Below are 23,387 nucleotides of genomic sequence, written 5' to 3' on the forward strand. Positions count from 1 at the left end.
TAGTATCAAGGAAGCGAGACAAGAGATGTTACTATTGTAAGAAGTTAGGTCATGTTAAGGTAGATTGTTACAAACTGCGAAATAAAAGGGTTGTTGGGAGCAATGAGAAAGATTTAGTTGGTGCGAATTTAGCCGATGAAAAGAGTGATGATTTCTTGTTGGTGTCAACAAGCGAAAGCTCCAAGCTTAAGTCCAAGTGGATCCTCGATTTGGGGTGTTGTTTCCACATGTCTCCCAACAGGGACTAGTCCTCCACATACAGTTCAGTTGAAGGTGGAGTTGTGCTTATTAGGAATGATTCACCCAATAAGGTAATTGATATTGGTATTGTTCAGATCAGGATGCACGACGAGACAATCAAGAGACTGTCAAGTGTCGGGTATGTACATGATTTAAAGAGAAATCTCATCTCCTTACGAAATTTAGACTCGAAGGGTTCAAGAATTAAATTCGAGTCAATCAGTATTGAGGTATCTCGTGGGGCTCTCATTTTGATGAAAGGTAAAAAAATGACAATCTTTATGTTCTGGAAGGATTAACGGTGATTGGTGAAATAGGACGTCCATCGTCTGTTAAGGAGTTGAAGTCGACTCGTTTGAAGCGGAGGCAACTTGGTCATCGTAGGAAAAATGTATGACCATGTTGTATAAGAGAGGTTCTCTTTTTGGTGTAGGTTTTGAAAAGATACGACATTTCATTCGTGTAAATTAGACATAGGTCAATTTTGATTTGGCAGTGCACAAGTCGAAGATTAGAAGTCTTCTAGCTTCAAAGTTCAAGCACAACTTTGACTCAATTAATATCCTACAAAGTTCCAGATAGGTTTGTGAAGGGCTTTGGCAAAGAAGGCATTGTAGAAATACGAGTCAAGATGGAGATTTGTGGAGTATGCCTCGTATTTCAGTCAAATTAAGGCACAAACAGATAGTGACATTGTGATGATGAAAATAGGGAGAAGTAGAAATGACGTCACGATGACACGATAGGGGACGTGGTGACGTGTCATGCAATTTTCTCAATTTTCTTCTTCTAGTCAAATTCTTATTATTTGTCCTAACCGAACTCTGATTAATGCAATTTTTAGAATATTTAACCTATGAAATTAGCTTATAAATAGGCATTGTATAACCCTAGAAAAGATAACCCATAACACTTTTAGGTATTAACTTTTACAAGCTTTCAAGGAATTTTGTGTTTAAGTTTTTTGGGTTTTGGAGTTTTATTTTTATCTCCATCTTTATTCTCTTTGTTTTTGCTGATTTAGGGAAATTATCTTTACTCATAGTTTTTTATTCTCTTCAAATGAAATTTTCCTGTTCAATTTTTTTTTAATTTCTACGTTATTTTACTTATTCATTATTTTCTCGGGTTTATCCCAACAAATCCAAATAAAAAAAGAATGGAGCATATATTCCTACAATTGAAGAAGTGGAAATAAAACCTAGTATTTAACATCGAATTTATCGACAAAATATAATATAGACCGACAAACATTAAAAATAAAAAAAATGAAAGGAACAAATTTGTGGGATTGGTAATCGTGTGGAATGCAATCGGTGATGTTGTAATAAGAAGGTGAAGATTGAGGCGGTAGCCCCTGGTTTTAGGTAGGGACCGCGGTTACAACAGCTCTGACAAGAATCATGTGGTTGGGCTTTGGACCACGTGTACGGCTCCTATTTACCCCCACAACTTGTTCCTTGTTCCATTCGAATCAGACGATTTCGATATTCATCATCCCTCGTTTCCTATCATTTTCTGTTGACTCTGGTTGTACTACCACTCTCACATAATATTCCCACGTTATTTTTTTCTTACAGGAATATAGAGTAGGGATATACAGTAACCCTAGATTTCATTTTAATAATTTAGTTTAATATGTACGTCATAGTATTGATTTTGCATGCTTTCACTTGCAGATAAGTTCATGTGATTTTCTTTAAAATTTTACAAAAATATAATCTGTTTAATTCTCAAAATTCATACATAGAAACTTCAATTTTTGTCAGACTTATATGTGAGTTTTATTTTTTAGATTTAATTTCTAAATTGAGTTGAATGTAAGTGGGGTTAAATTATTGGATGCTCTGTAAATGGTACAATCCAGCAAATTATAAGTAATCGAGCTTACAAGTTGTTCTAAGCTGATACCCTAGGTGGAGGACATCATACAGATCATTATAACAGGGGTATCGATTTAATAATCTTGCAATGAAGTGCATCAAATTAATATTCCAGCCGTAACATGCTTCTTTTTTTATTTGTCAGGTATTATATATTTAAACAAATTTTAATCTATTGATATTTTGCTATTATTTCTTTAAGTGTTTACATCACATTTATTTTTATCGTGTTTCATTTTCATGCATGCAAGAGATTTGTCAAATGGGTAGAAGCCTTAAATGTGTCATCTTCTTCGGCCCATACATACAATGGGCTATAACACTCTAATAATTTGTCATTTTATAACAAAAAGAAAAAGAAAATTAAAGCTATGAGAATAATAATATCATTTTATCAAAAAAAAACAAACAAGCACCAACAATTGAACATTATTTTTTATTAGCTAACAACCACCTAAAAATGGAAGAAAAATAATTGGGGGGAGTAGGGGGTCTAAATCTTAGGCTGAGGCCATGGCAACAAAAGACGACAATAAGGTGCTGCTGTTTCCCAGAATTTGAGGTCCCTGGTTCCTTGAACCCATATATACTTCTCTAATTACCGTCCTCATTTTAATTAAAATTAAGTTGAGATTCTGATCAATGCTTAAACTTGTTAAAAACATAATTATGATTAATCCAGTTGGAATAATGGTGGCAACCATGTAATTCCCACATGCGTCATGGTAAGAATTTTTGGAAGCGAGCTTTGCGCTTGAAACACACACACACACACATATTATATATATGTGACGAAAACCAAGAACAAAGTAATTAATTAATTCAGTAGCTAAGCCTATGTTTGATTTTTTTTTTGGTGTTTTCTTAGGTAATGAGCTGTATTTATGAGTATCTCCGTACGGTTTGCTTAGTTTTCCTGCTTAATTATTAAAAAAAAACCCTAGCTAGTTAATTTGAATCGTAAACTCTATAGTTTAGCTGTTGAAGCACGTATTCGTGGTTTGGTTTTTACATTGTTAGTTGCGTTAAGCAAATGAAATCAGAAAGAAGCAATATTTAATGTATCATGGTGTACGATCAAAATATTCACCTCACGTTTTTCTTCAAACTCTCAAGTCAAAACAATGATCTTAATTATAAAATCAATAAATGCTTGGTGGATGGATTCCATATATCAACCAAAATCAAAGACCAGTGGTGGCATTTAAAAAAGGTTGCATATAAAATATTTAGTTGTGCTGATGATGGTAATGGAGGTTGGTGTCGATAGTTTGTTTAAAGTTATTTTGATGAGTTCAGAGAAGAATGAAAGGTTTGGGAAAGTGGTGGTTTGGAGTCAGTGGAGAAGGCTTATATAGTCAATAGGCTTGCTTGATGTGAGTTCCCTAGACGTGTGTCTTGTTAATAGAGCTAGTAGCTGAGTTATGGTGAACTTTCTGCATTTATACTTGGATGTGATTGGAGTAATTGTAGTCCCTGTTATAGAACGCAGGAGACAAGTACTGGTGAAGAACATAGCCTAGCCATTGAGAGCTTGAAGCATCAGGCAGGATGGTGTCTGGTGATAAGGTCTTGTAGGCGAGGTAACATATTGGCCATAATTGGGTCAAAACTTGAAGGGTGCATCACTCTTTGACTATTGATCTTCAATGCAACAACACCTAACATAAGCAATATTCTTGTGTATATATATTAACATCATATGCTTTATCAAGTTGTATATAATAAATTTTATATTAAAATGTAAATTTTATTTCATGTATACTAAATGTAAAATTCAAAATATAAGAAAATTTAATTAAGTATTATATGTTGAATATATGATGGTTTATTGAATGCTTTTTTAGGAACTTTTAATTACAGATTTGTTGAATAGGATATATAATTGTTGTTTTTTCAGAATAGGAGATATATATATATATATATATATATATATATATATATATATATATATATTAAGTAACCTTGTATAACAACATTTCACATTAAATTCAATAAATTAAGTTCTACTATTTTCAAATTCTTATATCACAAACATATTATCATATGTGTGATGTCCTGTTACCTTATTATTTCCACATATTCCTCACATTTACTTCAAGACTAAAATTTCAAAATTTGAAAAGTACAGGATTGAAAATGATCAAAATGTAAAACATGGACCAAGAGTGAATCTATAAAATTTTTAGGAGGGACCAAAATTGAATTATAAATTTTAGGGATCAAGGTCAAAATATAATTTTATCATATATTAGTTTATGATTTCATCAATTTTGAAAAGGACTAAAAATTTATTTTTTTCATTTTGGGGTTCAAAGTGGAAATTACCGTATATAAATTTAATAATTCAATAATTTTCAAGACTAATAGTAGAATTTAACTATTATCGTTTGAGTCATGAATAAAAACTAAGATTAACCGATTCATAAAATAAATAAAAACTCAAATTTACCAATTAAAGTATATAAATACAAATACTAATAGTATAATTTAGCCATATTTTATCCTACTTATTAAATATTATTTTAGATAATTTCTATTTTCATTTTCCTTCTAACCACCATAAAGTCGCGAACATCCTTTTTAAGAAAATATTAATTTTCGTTCAACATCTTTATTCTGTCTTTTCCTTGGTTTTTATGTTGATTACTCGATACATTCAACACTCCTACCTAACAACTTAAGTTATTGATTTTCCAATAATAGTTATTTCATATTGAAAATTGAGACGAGGTGTTTTAAAAATAAGATTGATGTACGATGGATCATGATTTTGTCAACTTCAAGGTTAGTTTATTATATATTATTAAACTTTTAACTTCTCATCTATCTTTATTTATCTCTTGAAATATATCGTGTTGTTAGAACGAAAGTATTGTTTTCTTTAGGTATTATTACGGTCAAGAGCAACGCACATTCAAGATTTTATCCTCCAATTCAAAAGAGAACCTAGGCCGCTTCTTTGAAAACATTGAAGAATGAGAATCTTACCATCGAAGAATCAAAACATAGCGAAAATCCATAGCATAACAAGGCATTAATCAAACCTATACCTTTGGACTCCTTTTAGAGTTGAGGGACAAAACTTTAAGGTGATGTTTGGTTCCAGTAATTTTACATTTATGTAGTAATGTAAGATCTTGGAATAACATTCCTCTCTTTGGATTTCAAAGATTACCTTAACCTCGTAATTTTATATTTCCATTAGTGTCAACATTCCGAAATTTACATAATAATTTCAATGTATCTCTTCCTTAGGTAATTTAAGATTGATTTATCATTTTACCTTCTTTTTTTTAATGTTTTTGATTCATTTTACTTAAACTGAAACAAAATAATACTAACTAATGAATTAAATTCTTCAACTCGCAAATATATTTTTCAAGTAACATTTAAACTATTTATAATTTTGGTCAAATTTGTCCTTGACAAATATCTTGTTTTAAAATGTAATTTTCTTTGTTTTTCTTTTCCTATCACAAGCCCTAGTAGGGATATAAAATTAATTTATTAATAAAATAAAATATTATAAGCTTAAATTATTGTGTAGTAAAAAAATAAAAAAAATAAAAGCAAATTATATGGAGATGTGTTTAATAAAATGTATTTGTAAGTAATGAATGAAATAGAATAATGTAATTATAGTTTAAACTTTATGATAAAAAAAAGAAAAAGAAAAAAGAGTAGGACTTAGAAAAAGCGGAAAATAGGAAGATAGACTGTGAAACGGCGCCTTGCTTGCGTGTTGTGAAGGTCAAAAATAGTTAAACGGCAACATGTCTTGTTTGTAAACAACAAATTGCAATAAAATTATGAAGTGATTAGTTTAGAAGGAGAGGAAGGCAAATTGTATATTGTTAATGTGATAAAATTAAAAGAATGCCAGTTGTTCCATTGGGAATACAGACTTAAATTCCGACAGTAGAAGATTAGAATATTGAGATGGAGTTAACAATATTCCATGGGTAAATGAGGGGAAAGGAACCATAAAGAATTAATGTCTTATTGAAATTGATGTGCCTACCTACCTACCTCATTAATATGTGTTTTATAAAAAAAACCTCCCATTCTTGTGCAAAAATGGACACATTTTTACTTGTGCACTAAAAGGAATATGATGAATTCATCAAATCTATTTGCGGCTTTTCATTTTACTAATATAAAACCTATAAATATTGTGCTTAATCTTTAAAACTTCATAAATTTTCAAATTTAAGGAATTTAAAGATTGAGGTCGATGAGAAAGGGTTCTAAAAGGCCAAAAAAACATAATGCAAAGTTTCAATTTATAATTGGAAATTAACATTAGGAAGTAGAGAATTTTTTGGGAAGAGAGAGAGAGGAGAAGCATGGGTTTTTTTGTTTTAGGTTAAAAGCGTAGTCTTGGTCGTAGATGATTATAGAGTGGCTCTTTGTATGGTCACATGGATTCCTCTGGACATTTACCAGACACCTGAAATATATTTAAAATTAAAATTAAGATAAAACGATAAGCTGTTTTTATTAGGGGTTTTATTTTTTTATATATATAGATCTTTGATCAGAATCTCTGGTTTATCGTCAGCTTTTTGTCATCTTTCTGAGTTTAATGTCCAAGTGTCCGACCACATTATTACATAATGAAGCCATAGTCATATCTAATTAGGCGCCTCTGTTTTGTTTGGACAATTTAGAAAAACTATAATACAAAATTAAGAGGATATTCCGAATTAGTCTAAAGACGAAACAACCCTTTCCTTTTAATTATTAGTTTAATGTCGTTGGCAGGAGACATGACTGTTCCCTTGATATAAAATAAAATAAACAACAAAAGGTTACCCATTTCACGATATTAGATATGCCCCTAATTTGGAGTTTGGACCCTTTTCTTACATTGGTATTGTTATTTACTTCGGGACGACTATTCTGAAACAGTAATTGCTCTTTCTCTCTCCAACTGCCATAGAGAATCTCTCTGTCTCTATCTCTATCTCTCCATGGTCTGCAATGTAATCTCACGTGCACCATGCTGTAGCTTTTGTTGTTTTTTTAAGGATGAAACCATCTTTTAAAAAGTTGATCAACTTTCTTTCATGAGGGAGAACCAGGGGATGATAAAAGGAGGACTTTGTTTGGTCTTTTGGATGTGTAGTGCTTTCTTTCTTTCATTTGGGGTTCTTTGTAGGGAACAGTTCCACTCTCTCTCTCCCTCTCAATTCTCACCTTTCAGTTCTTATAATTTCAAGAGATTCCCTTTTACGTATTTTATCTCTTCCTTCATCTTTGTCTTTCCACTTTCCTTTTAGGAAAAGAAAAAGAAAGAGAGAATAGACAATACAAACGTGTGTCTCTTGTGTATGTGTGTGAAACAAAGGACCAACTTTAGAGGGGGAAAAAAAAAGATTGGCAGTGTGTAATAAGGATCTGAATTCTTGCAAAACATGGCATTAGAGGCAGTGGTTTACCCTCCGGATCGATTTACTTACGGTTTCAAGGACATCTTCCCTGTTGCTGGTGGAGGAGGAGGAGCCTGGGGATATGATTTTTGCTTTCAAGATGAAGATAAAGTTCTTCCTGTGATCCTTGAAACCAACTTACAACAACAAGGGAGTCATGCAAATTGGGACTCATCGTCTACTTCAGTCATGCAACAACAACATGCAAAGGAATTATGGGATCCTTACTCTTCTTCGCCTGAAACTTGTACTGTCGACCAGTCTCTCCCTGGTCCTGCAGCTGGTTTCCAAGCTCCAATAGAACCCCCACCAGCTTACACGGCGACCAACGGTGGTGGTAGACGAAAACGTCGTCGCACCAGGAGCAGTAAGAACAAAGAAGAGCTAGAGAACCAGAGAATGACTCATATTGCTGTTGAACGCAATCGTCGGAAGCAAATGAATGAGTACCTTGCTGCTATTAGATCTTTGATGCCAGCTTCTTATGTTCAAAGGGTCAGTTTTTATTTCTCTCTCTTCCGTTTGGACTAATAAAGTAACGATTAACCTTTAGAACAAGTTTATACAACCCTAATCAACGCTTTCGCTTATTAATTAAGTAATTAACATATTATGACCATTACTTTTTCGATTCTCAAATGTTTGAAGAATCGTAAAAAGGCATTGGCTGAAAAAAGTGTAGAAATTCCTGATTTTCATGAAAGATCATTCAGATTTGTAGCCTAGGTCAGCTATATTTATATCTTTGCTTTGTCTGACAACTAGTTTATACTAACAAATGCATTAACCCTTTTCTCAGGGTGATCAAGCTTCGATTATTGGGGGAGCCATTAATTTCGTTAAGGAATTAGAGCAGCTGTTGCAGACCATGGAGGCTCATAAGTGGACCACTCAACACCCAGAACACAATGGCGACCCTTCACCCTTTGCTGAGTTTTTCGCCTTCCCGCAATTCTCGACTCGTGCAACGTCTCACTGCAACAATTCCCCGTCGTCCATGGCAGCTGATCAGCCCATGGCCGCCGAAAGTGTCGCGGATATCGAAGTGACCATGGTGGAAACCCACGCTAACCTTAAGATACTCTCCAAGAAACGACCCAGACAACTCTTGAAACTGGTTGCTGGGTTACAAAGCCTAAGCCTCACCATTCTCCACCTCAATGTCTCCACTGTTGATGAAATGGCTTTGTATTCAATCAGCGTCAAGGTAATTATTTAACAAACATTTCACTACAAATTTCATTAGTTTAATAGCAAAAAAAAAAAAAAAACCATCTCAAATTATGGTTGCTGATTTAGAGTGTTAATGGGGACAGGTTGAGGAAGGGTGCCATCTGAACACTGTGGATGAAATTGCAGCAGCTGTTAATCAAATGCTGCGCAGTATCCAAGAAGAAGCTGCTTTTAGCTGAGAGAAAACTGAGACGTATAAAGCTTCTATGTCTGTTGTGTCCCGCTGTAATTTTTTTTTCCCAAAAATCGATGGATCGAACGGGACTCCATTGTTGTTTTGCTATCTAATTTTCTCGCAAGGTCTGCAAATTTAATATATATTTTACTTCAATGTATTTTGGAGACATACAGTGTAAGTGTAGCGAAGTGAGTACAATATTTTTCCTAATGTTGGGCCTGCTAATGGAGGCAAGAATTAATCAAATTATATGTCTTATTATTACTACTTGGTAAAGAAAAAAAGTTGCCATCAAACTGTGTCCCATCAGCCACAGTGCAGTCGAAATAGACAGAACCCTGTTACCTACCATTGCGTCTCATGTATAAAAAAGAAAAAAGAACATCAAATAATTAAGACACTTAAAGACAGCCATAACCATATCTTCCGGCCGGTTCTTTTGACAAGATAAACTTATTTTGTACTTATTGTGACAAACTGCCGAATTCATTCATGCAATTCCATTAAAAACAGATAAGATTTATTTAATCGTTGTAATGTTGGAATTAGGACAATTTACCATGTTGTGGTATAATGCCACTGTTACAGTGTTACCTAGCTATGCGCCTTCGAGGAAACAACAGAAAGAATAAATGCGTCTTTTTCCCAACAATATATTGCAGTTTTTCTTTGTCCTACTTTTATATGAAACTCCTTCCCCTCCTTCTCCAATGTCCATTCCACTTTCTGAATTTAAACTATAGCTTGACAAACTTTTAACTATGTGTGGGTGCCACAATCACTTTTTTTCTCTCTCAAAAGATTAAGGCATGCAACAGTGAACTCCAGATTCGATGGTCTTACTTTACTTTTTTTTTTTTTCTGAATCTGTTTAGAGGTTTCTTTGATGATTATCTTCAGCCATTACGTTATAAAGTTTATTTGATTCTTTATCCCCTTTTGGCCTTTTGTTCTCCTTTTTTGTCATTGAATTTGTTTGATTGAGTGGAAAATAAGTAAAGGGGGTTACTTTTTTTTTTGTGCTGCCCATTCAGATGTTTGCTTTTTTTTTTCCAATTTTCTTTTTTCTGTTTTTTGAGATAATAAATTATTTTAATGTTTGTAGATGATCATGATCTGGAAACCATATGCCTAAAGTACCACACATGCAATCGACAGAATGTGGAACTTGGTTTCCTAAACTTTGCATGATATGAAGAATGAAAACAACAATAATAATAATAATCATTAATCAAGCTTATCTTTATAAAGATCCATTAGATTTTTGTCGTCCCTTTAGGGAAAATAAAGGAAAGCTAATGAAGGGGACTAGATGTAGCTATAGACCTGCATCAACAAACTTTATAAACAGCAAAGTTTATAACTATCATTTGATTGATTGTAATTTTTTCGGATTTGAAATTTGAGTTGGCCCATATATAATTTTTCTTAGCTCTTTTTAACCTTTTATTAAGGTTTTAAAATTGACGTGGAATCATTTATGTTGGTTTAAGTTATTATTAGTACTAATTTTTTGAAAATTAAAATAAAGGTAAAATTAAATGCAATTAGTATGATTCGATTCCAAATCACACTTGAAATGGTAAATATCCTGACCATTAAACCAACACACGAAAATATTATGATAAAAACTCTACAAATCACATTAATTAGATTCTCCCCAACTAAGCATGTCAAAAAAAAAAGAATTCAGCGAATTCCTCCATTATTTTGGATCAATAATTCATATAGATATGCATTAAAAAGGAACATGTTGTTATAAATATTGAATAATAAAATGGAAAAGACAATCTAATTCATGCTCACATTACATGTCTTGATATGCGAAATTCATCATTCCTTTCGTTAAAAAATTCACAACTGTTTATTATAAATTACAGATTATCATAAAAAAAAAGTGGGGTTTTTTCCAGTAAAAAAAGGTTTTCCTTAATCTGCAGGAAGTTTGATTATAAAAACCAGAAGGTTTTCCTTTAGATTTGAAAGTAGATTGCAGGAAAAAGGGGGTTGTGAAAAAGCTTGGGAGTGGACAGGAGATTCTTTTATGACCCGTAGAAAAAGAAAAGGGGGAGAGTTTCAGGAAAGATCAAAGAAGTTTCTTTAAGGAAATGATTGTGATTTTGAATTACAATAATAACATCATCATGACTTCCTTCATATTCCTCTCGCATCTTCTGTTTTCCTCATTTCTACGCTTCTAATAATTATGAAATGCCAATAGCTACTGAATAGTTGCTACCAATGTGATGATATAGAAAACATCAAACCTACATTTAGCTGCAACAGTAAAAGTCTGCAATTCCTTTTTGTCCCACAACCACACCTCCCTCAACATTAGATTTCTTATATATTTAACCTCATTTAATTTATGCTATATGATTCAACATTTTCAATCACACTTACTCCTTTTATTTAAGGAAATTAATGATTTTTAAGTTTTTTTAATGTTTCAAAATCAAATTATTAACTTTTTCCCCATATTTCCATTTTTATCTTTTGCAAATAAAAATGTGCATTATGATATGTTTTTTTTTAAAAAAAAATCATGATATAGTAATACACTTGTCACAATAAGTGTGGGTTTGGATGGGCAGTGTAATGCATTTAGCTTACTTTTTATTTCACGCTATCATATAGCCACAATATTTAATCTCGTCGCCACCGCTGTTTTTACACTAACAAGATTAGTTGAGGAGGCCAAATCACTTTTTTAGGACGCTAACAAATTAGATTTAAATATATAATGATTTATATGTTCGGAGGGTAAAAAGGTAAAAAATTACATTAAACTCTTTTAAAAGAGTTAATATATCATTTAAAATCTGAGTTTAATTTCATTGTTCAATTTATTGTTTGGATTCAATGTTTAATTTGAGACTCAGACTAAATGATATCATGTTGCCTAATAAACGCTTCACAAATGTGCTCTAGTAAACAAAACATAAGTCCTTAATTGAAACAAAAAAATAAATAAATTCTAAGTACCAAATTAAATATTAAAATCAAACTCAAATACCAAATAGTATATTAAATTTTTTAAAAGCATTAGCCAGCGATACCTTCTAGAGTTGGCATCAAGAGTTTGAATGCTTGAATTTGAGCTTCACCTTGCACAAATCATGTATGAGCTTTATCCGAATTTATGTTTGAATTAAACTCCGTTATATGTGACTATATAGGATTGGTTATATTCGAATTGCGATTTGTACTGTTTAATTCTCCATGTAATAAATTAGAGATTAACCTTTGCAATTGTCTATCGGCATTCTTTTACAAGTACCTGTCCTTCAATAGAGAAAAAGAAAAACATTAGAGAAACGTCGTCGTATAAACCATCAAGCCATTATCCTAAGTATTACGTGAAAATGCTTACATACTAAAGAAATCAGGATTTAATAATCAAAATTGAAACAAATGAATGATTAAAAGGAAAGAATTTTGAAGAAAATCATCCCGTATCGAAAATAAGGATAGTGTTTGACTCCTACTTTTTCGATAATCCATCCAATGGAAAAATAAAGGGCAATTTGACTGCACCGGTGTGGCAAATGATTGAGCTGGCCTCGTGATTACATGTATGATGTATGTATATATAGGGACAACAATGTAGGTGGACATGTAGATATTGTTAAATTTATTATAGTTTTATAATTAGTATATTTTTTTTATTTATCACTTATCTTGTTCATATATAATTTTGAAAATTCTTATCACATTCATAGGTGTTGGAAGCATTCATCGCTACTTTATCCGCACCGTTTTAATCTAATTTTTGTGACTTATTTCAATTTTTTAAAGTCAAGTAAAATATTTAAATATAATTCTTCAAAAAAATATTTAAACATAAAATATATGATTTTTCATATATTATATATTACACGTTTACCTTTTTAATAGTTTATACATGTACAAGGATATAGTAGTATTTTTATATAGTGAAGCGGGTCGGGCGGGGGCAAGCAATTATGGTAGCCGCTCTATACTCATTATCTAAAAGAAAAAGTCCACCTTATCTCATTGCGCATTCATTTTTCAAATAAAAAAATCTGCTCCATTCAAAGTTGAACCAATTCGAAATCGACGAAATATTCTAAATTTTGTCACACATAAATATATACGCTTGCATTTGAAAAATTAAATTTGTCAATGTCTAATTTTGGAGCAACTTGTTCTTAAGGAACACATACGACACAAGTAAGTCAAACTGGAACAAGTCTGAAGAGATCTTAGATTGATGAAAGGATTTTAGTTTTAAAATAACAAAGGGAGTTGGGAGGAACAAAACCATGTAAGACAATGCATGCATGGTTGTTAGTAAGTAGATATTATTAACTCCATGAATCTCGAAGTCGATCTCGCCAAACAAAAAGATTTCGCTACGATCGAAAATGTTTTTTTTTTCTTTGTTTTAAGGATAGATATATATAAATTAGGTATTAAACTGCAAATCGATTCAAGTGTTTGTCTTTTGTGCTGAGCTTATTAGGTTTGACCATCGTTTTCTCTTTCCGTTGGCGTTGCTTGGTGTTTATTAATGGCATTTGCTGTCCATAATGCACCAACTTGCCCTGTTTTTTTTTTGGTGTAAGACTAAGCAATACAAAAATGGCGGATTTGAAGACGACAAAACAGTGTTTTTTTTAACTGAAGGGATTGGGTCGAGAGATGTAAGTTGATTAAATCCCTTAATTACACTGAGCTGTCTGGGCCTGCTACTTCAAGCTTCTCGAGGCTCTAGCTTGGTGTAAAATTTCATTCTTTTTGTCTTGCCTCGTGCATTAAAATCGAGTTAATTGAATTAAATCCATGCAATTTGATTAATTTGATTTTGTTTGTTTATTTTATTTTTATCTGGTTTATCTAATTTACAATTGCATCAGACGAATTAATAACTTAATATAAATATATTTTATTTAGCTGTTTTAATATCCTTAAACTTGGTAATTAGGTTTATTTTGGTACTTATAGTTTTTTTTTTGTTCATTTTGGTACTTCAACTTGACCACTAGGTCCATTTTAATCTCTAAACTTGAAAAATATAAAAATTTGACGATGCGACACTTTGGGATTGCGCCACATCATCATTTGAAATTTATATAAATTTTGAGGTGATTATGTAGTACAACCATATAGTGTTACATTCAGTAATAACTAGATCGATGGCTGAACAAGTTAGATCACTAGTTTCCGATTCAATCAATTCGATCGCCAGACCAACAATAATTAAAGAAATAATTAAAAATTCATAAAATCTAAAAAATCAAATAAATAAAAAAATTTATTATACCGATTCAACCTGTTCAACTATCGATTTTGTCATGATTTTCAATTTTCACCAATTTCAAGCAGTTTTCAAGTCAACCGGTTCAACACATTTGTTCGGACCATTATATTGATAAGTTCTTGGTTTGTGGTTTGTTCGATCCGGTTCTATTCCAATACCATTGGTTATATCATCAAATCTTGAGAGAGTCTAAGTTCATGGACCAATATATCTAATTGTTAAGTTTAGGGTCAAAAATTATATTATCATTGAAGTTTATTACATTTCATCTTTAAAATATATATATAGAATATATATAATAATCTAAGATGAAAAATAAATTAAAAATAGAATTTATATATATTATTTTAGTTTTTGTCCACCACTTTTTAACTTTTTTATTTAATTATTTAATTTTATAATTAAAAATATATAAATAATTAAACATAGAGGACTAGTTTCTTTAACCTACCGGTCCACTGCACCTTTATCTTTGTCAAGTTAAAATAAAAGAATTTGAACAATATAATATTTTAAGAAAAATGTTATACAAAAAATTCAAAACATAAATATTAGATGAAAAATGTTATTTGGTAATTGGTTTGGTCTAAACCTGTTCATGAGTTGAGTTATCTGTCCGAACTCGAAGGTCCTTCCAAAATTTAAAAGGGTTTGGGCAAAAATATTAGGCCCAAAAAATGAGCTTGAGAAAAAAAAATAGGTTTATTTAAAATATAGATCAAGCTTAGACTTGAACATTCAAGGCCCAAACCTGGCCCGACCCATTTTAAGTTTATAATAATTTATATTATGTTATTTTTAGATATTATGTAATTTAGAACACATTAAAAAAATAAACATATATTAAATATATAATACTATTCTAATGTAAACATTAGAATAATGTTAAGATCACTATATAAAAAATTTCAATAAATAAAAATATATTAAATATTAAATATTAAAATAATATAATATAAATATAAATTTTTTTAAATAATATGGGTGGGATTAAAATGGACTTGAGTTAGTCTTTTGTAAATATAGGCGGGTTTGAATAAAATTTTAGGCCTAAATTTTGGGCCGGGTTTGGACAAACATGAAGTATAATAACATCATGCTTAGGCGCAACCCAGCCCATGAACACCTCTAATTTGGTCCCTCTGCCACGAAGACAACTCGAATCAGAGAAATTGGACATGGTTGGGCTCTAAACACTGGGCTTATGGCTGCAACCATATGGACCCAAAAACTGATAGGGCTTTGGATCAGTTACTGAACCAGCATCAGTACCAATTCAAAATCGTGGCTGGTTGAAAAAGCCCACATCCAAATTTGTTTAGGACATGAAATATTAGTTATAGGTATATAAGCTTAGATCATCATCTTCAGAGTAAAGAAAAATGTCGATTGATTAGATGGAAATTAGGCCATGAAGAAAACCCAAGTCACCAAAAATTAGGCAAACCTTTTGACTGCTGATGAAATTGACTGGTTTTGGTTAGCCTGTATACTTGGTTTCAAGCAACCTCTAAATTATGACTTTCTCTTCTTCTTGACTTGAAAAGCAAGAATTAAAGAAAGATTGCTTCATTTAAACTAAGAACTATATTCATTTTATCCTCCATAATCATCAATCATTGAAGTTTACCAATTCAACATAAAAAAAAAAAATCAAAATCAATCAATTCATCTCTCAGCTGAAACACACTCTTAGTTAACAGCTTAATGAGTTTCTCGCATATACAGATATCAGTTGATATTAAACGTGAAGCTTCAATCAAGTTATATATACTTCTGGATTTGAGCCCAAGGCAAAGCAAAATACATGGAATTTATTCTTGTTCCTCTCTTACGTCGTGGGGCTTCATCAACTATCGTGCATACAATTTCTCTGTTTTTAACAAATACCGCACACTGTAAACCAAAACTATAATCTAAAAGAGGGAAAGAACTTTACTTTACAGGGGAAGAATTGAAGAATTCATGCTTCGGTAACGTTTGGATGAAGAGAAAAACCTTCCACCACATGAGAACGATCTTTTCATTGTAACTGGGCTTAAATGAAGATGCTGAGATATGGATGAATTCCCCATTACCCTAACCTCGTTTTGTGTTTCAACGATGCTTGAATCTGGGTTTTCCACATCCTCTTGAACGCCCAGAAACAAACTTGCAGCTGATGAAGAAGAAGAAGAATCCATGGAAACGCACCTTTTGATTTGTGTCATCTCTTTAGCCACAACACTGCTTCTTTCCATGCAATCACTTTCTAACAAAACGCCGTTTTCATCGCCTTCCTTCAAAACCCTTTGGTCATTAGCCTCTGCCAATTCTCTTTCAGCCCTGTTTTCATCAGAATTCATACCTCCAATCTCAGAAGTTTCTGTCTGATTATTATCGATGATTGCATCCATGTTATCGGGGTTTTGATCCGCTGAAGTTGGAGTGCTACAAAGAGCATCAAAGACGATATGTGCTCGGCACAAGGGACAATTAGTGTGAGCCCTCAGCCAAGTGTCGATACACGAAATATGGAAAGCGTGGTTGCATTTAGGCAACAACCTCACCGTCTCATCTTCTTGGAACTCATTCAAACACACCGAACATTCCGTCCCTTCAATCAATCCATCACCCTTTTTATACTTACAAACAGTGATGGAATTTATGATGGATTGTTGCAAACCAACGGTGGTGATGAACCAAATAGGATGATCAATTCGGTTCTCATCGAGGAACTCTTCGTCTGAAGCATCGGTTAGAGTTTGTGATTGCCTGTTATTCCTCGAACAGCACCAACCAAAACACGACTTCACTACAACCACGTAGTAGCCAACAAGAAGGATCAAACTGGCGAGTACGGAAACCAAGATGATCACATAAGGAGAGATGTAATGGTTTTGGACCGAGAAGGGAGGAGGCGGCGGCGGCGGCGGCGGCGGTAGGTAATAGTAGTCGGGGTAAGGGTAGCAGTTGTAAGGGCAGGCAGGGTCACAAAAATCGGGGCATTCTATGGTTTCATTTGTTTCAGTCACAGCCGGAAAAAGCTTTCTGGTTTTCATTGCTATATGAAGAGAGAATGAAGTGAAGAAAAAAGGGAAAGAAACAAAAAGACTCTTAAGCAGCTGTAAACCTACTATTTTCTTTGAATTCGAAGAGAAGGAATGAATGAAAAATGAAACATTAAACATGTCACTTTCAAAGGTTAGTAAAGAGTAAAGACATATTTATATGTAACCATTAGTATTTTAGGACCACGATTTCCCATTAGGCCTTATTTTACTATGTTGGAAAAAGCTTAGTAATGCAGTCTTCTAGTTATATAAATATACAGCATATTGACCTAAGATGTTGTCACTCGTTATTGGATTCTCATATTTTATTGTGATTTACTACTCTATGAGAGATACAAATTTTCCACAATTTTTTGGTAGGCGGTCTTAATCATGACGATAAAATTATAATTTAGATTAAGTGGATATTAAGTAGTGTTTAACCATATCTCTCATCAAGTTGTCCTAGGGTCATAGTTTAGGGGATATTGTGTAGTTGTCGACTGAAATGGACCTCGTATCTGCAGCTATAATCTTTTTTCTTTTTTCTTAATTTTATGTTTTCTTCTTAATCAACCTTAAACCTGCCTTTCATTGATGGAGAGGCTGATCAAATCACAAGGTTGTAGAGATTGAAAAACGTATATACACGATACATCTATTTCTTTATATACAACTAAGATACAGTTCTGCACTGTAGAGCTACTGCCATGAACATCTCACACGTTTCTCTGTTTGTACGTGTGGTAAAAGAGAAAGGACCAAGGAAAGGAAAATATTTTTTTAATGTTTTAAAGTATTATTTTATTTTTTTATTGTATTTTAGTTATTCTCCCTAGGGACGTCAATGGGGCGGGTTCCGTGGGTCTTGCCCCACTTCGCACTCAATTGAGTAGGGATGGGTACAAGTTTCGCAGGTGGTGAGGCGGGAATGAGGACAAAAAATTAAACCTGCCGTGAGTGGTAGGACAAGCGTGGGTATGACCTCGTACCTGTCTCATCTCCACCCGTCCCGCCCACATCATATAATAAGCATATTTAAAAATAAACATAAATAAAAATTTAATTTTGATAATGGTATTTAACTCACATTCATTGCTTTTTTTTTTTTAGAAAAAAAGGAGAGCACTCCACAGTTCCTCATCCAATTTAAAAAAAGAAGAAGAGGAGAGTACTCAACACAGTTTCTCATATGCATGTTTAGGTGAAGTTAAAGAGATACAATACTCACAATTGATAGAATAATTAGAAGATGAATGTGATACAAAAGCAATGGGAGTGACATGTATTGACTGATTTTTGGATATTATGTAGAGATTTTATTTTTTACCTTTTTTAAACTCGTGTTGAAGTTATATTTTATTTACCAATTAAAGGGTTGTGAAGACTTATTTTCTTTTTAAAATGGTGATAGTAGGAATAATGTCACATATGTTGTCGAGTTCAAGGATAGGTATTTCATATTTTTTCATAAAAATTTGGTTTATATTTATTTGGACAGTATGTCCTTAGTTAATTTAAATGCTTTATTTAAATTAAAATGTTGATGTAATTTTAAAATTATTAGCATCGTTAAAATTCTTTGATAAAGTAGGTTCAAGACAATGTCGTCTTTTTTGTCGATAACTACCAATTGAAGGTTTTTTTTAATTTCAAACTGTCACACTAGAGAATTTAACCAAAATTTAATGACTTTAATAGGTAGACCTATATTTTTAAATTTGAAAAGTATAGAAACTAAAAGGACTAAATTAAAAATATGGATTAAATCCATAACTCTTGTGAAGCATAGGGACTAATAGCGGCATTTAACCTAAAATAATAAAATCCAACTAAATGCATTAATAATAAGAGCTAACCCTAAACACTAAACTTATCAAACAAAGTAGTAAGAGATAAAAAATCTAAGCAAATAATTTTTTATAAAATATAAAAATTTAAATAATATCCACGTAAATAAATATCCCAACGCTTAGATGTTTTGGGAGTCACCACCAAACTCATTGATTGTTCACATACAGTCAATAAATCATGTTTATTGAGTTTTATTAAAAATTGAAATCACTAAATGCGTTGCCTTTTAGTATCAAATACTTGCAAAGTTTAGAAAGAGTTTTTAAAGTTAAAAATTCAAACCTTTAAGGGTTTTTTTTTCCTCTTGAAACGTCAAACTTAAAACATTTTTCATGTTGTTTCAAGTTTAAAGAATAAAATGAACAAATATAAACGTTGTTTTAAGGCCAAAATAAGTGTGGGATCATGTTTAAAATAATAAAATATAATACTTAATTATACAAATGAGAGGAAAAATGTAATTTTATCTCCGACCATATCTATAATTATAACTAATACATATTCGAATTAGTTATAATCTATTGAGCGTTCTGATACACACTTGAATAGTTATAGAAAGGACACAAATATGATGGGGTTTAAGCTAGAATAAATTTTGACGATTAAATTTATAACAAAACATGATTGATATGATGGGGCATGACATGTGAAATTATATTTTAAATATATTAGTTAATTTATTAAAATATAAATCATATAAAATTTTATTTAATAAGTGATAGTTTTGATACCCTTTGAAAAAGTTATAAAAAAGAATACCTTAAATATATAAAAATAAAAATATGAAAATCCTTTATCATTATTTAAACTGGAAATTAAAAATAAATTCATCTAAAAAAACTACACATATCTTTTAACCATCAAAATAATTCTTTATTTTTCGATTGTTGATTAGTAAATCGTCTTGTTCCGAAAATGCAAGATTTCGACTCGGCCATTAATGGGAAAATGGATGTATTCAAATTGTTTGGGCTTAAAGTACAGGAAATGCCTTGATGGATACCACAAAGTGTTAAACCCATGCTGTGTTTGGAAGATTTTTATAATCTAACCAATCAAATCAAATCAAATCAAGAATGTAATTTTCTGATAATGTTTTTTTAACACCTTCATTTACTCAAAAAAAATAAGTGAATTAGTTCTTGCATATTATATAAAAGGGTAAATTGATTTTTTTATTAAATATTTTATCCATTTCTACTGTTAAAAATTGATGTGGCTAGCAGAATAAAATGATAAAGAAGAAAGCAAACCAAGGATCGTATTCAAGTTGTTCGACTCGAGAAAGAATGATTCAAATTTGGCCTGTATAAAAGAAATAAACAAATTTGGGAATAAAGAAAACGAAAACACTAAAAGAATAAATTTGAGGACAAAGAATACATAAAAATAATAAATAAAGAAACAAAAATTTATAAAATAAATAAAATGGAGGATGGAACGAGTAAACCGATTATATGATGGATAGATGGATAAGTGCCCAATTAAACCCTTTGAGATATAAACTCCCAACAAATTCAATTAATGACTCTAATAAACCCTCCAAGAAATAATTCATTTACAAATTGAAAGATGAAGAATGAATTCTCACGACCCCTTAAAGAAAATCAAGAAGAAAATTACTTCTAAAAATCACAAGAAAGGAATCTTGCACAAAGAAATTAACCCCAAGAGATGAAAACTTTATTAATAAAAACAATTGTGTATCTAACTAACAATAAAGAAGCTTTTATAGAGGCTAACTAAGTACATCTAAATAAAACTATAAACTGAAACTCTAATTAATCTAAACAAAAAGTAGTTTTAAATTAAACTTTCTTTTTAGTAAGAAACATAAAACTTCTAAATAACTTAAAAATCTAAATTTTAGAATAAGTAAATAATAAAATAAGAAAACCTAATATATATAATATTGGGCTTATATATAATAAAAATTAAGCCTCAAAATGGAGCCAAATTAGATTTAAACTCGAATTAAAAGCTTGAAACTTGTAATTTTCGTAATAATTCGGTCCAAAAATTCTGCTCGCACAGTTTTCACCAAAATGATCATAACTTGAACTCCATAACTCGAAATCGAGTGATTCAAAGTGCGTTTCGAAGTTAATAGATAGGTATTCAAACGCTATGAAAAAATCTCAACCTAGATTTACTTGGATCCCATCCAAAAAGTCATCGCAAGTCGACTGATTTTTCAAACTTGAAAATTGACAGCTTCGGTGAATGAAATTTAATAAATTTCAGCTCATCTGTGTATGTATCAACTAGACAATTATACATGGTGTGTACTTCATTTTAATACTTTTAAATTCTTACCAAACTAATGATAATTAGAGAATATCAAAATTTATGCTTCAAATGCTTAAACTTCCGTGATAGAGAAAGCAAAAAGTATGAGCGGAAGAAGATAATCCCCGTTGGAATTAATAACCGTCGTTTACTCTTAGTCCTCAAAATTGCTCTCTTGTTGGCTGGTCTACCATGTGATGCCATTGTACCGTATTGGACAAATTGACTTATGTAATTACTTTTGGAAAAGGAGAAATGCCAGGGAAACTTATTTGAAATTTGCAGAGGAAAACAGTTCATTAGGAATTATGCCTCGCTTACTATTTGCTATACTTTAAGATCAATCGTTGCATTCCGTCTCAAACTCAATGCTTTTTTTAAAAACCTTTTATTTTTTAAAATCATGTTTAAAATATAAATTGAAATTTTTAGACAAATACTAAAATATGCTTTTAAGTCTTTGTGGTATTTATATATTTAAAATTTAGTTTTTTTCAAAATTTAGTCTATTTTTCAAAATTTAAAATTTAGGTACAATTATTAACATCGTTAAAATTCTTTTATTAAATCATTGTGACAATTTGGAAAAAAAACTTATTCAGCAGTCTTGTAACAAAAAGAAATGACGTTGTAATAAACATTAGTTTAATAGAAAATTTTTAACGACAATTGGACTTGCATTTTTAACTCGACAAAGTAGAGGATTCAAATTCTTTAAAATAAAAGTAAAAAATTAAATTTTAAATATATAAAGAGTACAAAGACTTAAATTAAAATTTAACTATAATTTTTTGAAACATAACCTTAATTCGATTTTACTCAACCCATAAATATCTCTTGCCCTAATATTGTTATTGAGCCAAGGCCTTATTAGTTATATTTTAATATTTTAATTCAATATTTCTTTTCTATTAATATCAAGACTTGATTGAAATGGTAATTGAAGCTTTCGCTTGGCACTTAAGGGGCACATGTTCAAACTCTATCATTCCTCTTTCCCTAATATTATATGATAAAAAATACTATATATAATACTGTTGAGTTGGTTTCACCAATCAATCGAGCACTAGTTTAGTTGTGAATTTACCAAAAACTAATTTATTTAACAAAACAACAAATATGATTTTAATGATGTTTATGTTTTTTTTATTATATATTTTTTGATAAATCTAGAAAAATTTATACATGTAACGAAGTTTAAACTTAAGACACCTTAATGTTCACTCTCTCAAGTTTACCATTTTAACCAAAGTCATATTTTGTTTTTGATGAGGGGATGTCAGACTCGCTTTAGAGAAGTTTTCGAAGTGTCGATTGTTGGGAGACAACAAATCCTTTAGCGGTGCTCAATTTTGTGCCCGGAGTGTCTATACTCAATTTTATCCTTCGGTTTTGTCTCCCGACTTCACGGAGAGCCTCAAGAGGTTCACAGGGTAGGAGTGCCACACCCACCAAGGAAATGTGAGCATTTGCTCTTAGTGGGGTTTGAATTCATGATCTTTATATGGCATTTTTGGATAATATGAAAGAAGTTTTTGTTTATTAACTCTGAAGACAACCTCAAAAGATTTATGGAGTGCCCACACCGTAAACCCCTTCGAAATTACCTACAGAGACGAAAGACAAGACTGAAAGATAAAATCCAACATAGTTGCTTCAAGCACTAAGGGTCCGTTAGTACTTTAAGAACTTTGCTAAGAGCTAATCTGACCTCCAATAATTTTTATGTAAATTTTTAATAAATTTATTACCGAGTATTTCTATAAGCCAGTATAATATAAACCATCTCTTTAAACTTTTTTTTTTACGCGATTGATGAGTTATTAACTAAGAAAAGACGAAACTGTCAGATCTACTCAAACGAAACACTGCTCACACAAGTAAAACGATGGGAAAAAAACAAAGACGATATTTTCTTTTGGCCATAACAAACACACAATTTCAACTATGAAATTCAAG

General features: G+C 31.5%; 2 protein-coding genes across 2 annotated transcripts; one reads left to right on the forward strand and one right to left on the reverse strand.

Moving 5' to 3' along the window:
• Positions 1-7,056: 7,056 nt before the first annotated feature.
• Positions 7,057-9,265, forward strand: LOC105770908 (transcription factor bHLH96). The gene is made up of 3 exons (XM_012592274.2): positions 7,057-8,053; positions 8,358-8,765; positions 8,875-9,265. Exons 1-3 carry the CDS (start codon positions 7,544-7,546, stop codon positions 8,968-8,970), a joined length of 1,014 nt encoding a protein of 337 aa, XP_012447728.1. The 5' UTR covers positions 7,057-7,543; the 3' UTR covers positions 8,971-9,265.
• A 6,723-nt stretch (positions 9,266-15,988) lies between these two features.
• LOC105771066 (RING-H2 finger protein ATL54) lies at positions 15,989-17,441 on the reverse strand. Its single transcript, XM_012592472.2, has one exon. The coding sequence runs from the start codon at positions 17,421-17,423 to the stop codon at positions 16,194-16,196; it is 1,230 nt and encodes a 409-aa protein (XP_012447926.1). The 5' UTR covers positions 17,424-17,441; the 3' UTR covers positions 15,989-16,193.
• Positions 17,442-23,387: the final 5,946 nt, after the last annotated feature.

Source organism: Gossypium raimondii, chromosome 5 (genome assembly GCF_025698545.1).
Source record: "Gossypium raimondii isolate GPD5lz chromosome 5, ASM2569854v1, whole genome shotgun sequence".
NCBI classification, from domain to species: Eukaryota; Viridiplantae; Streptophyta; class Magnoliopsida; order Malvales; family Malvaceae; genus Gossypium; species Gossypium raimondii.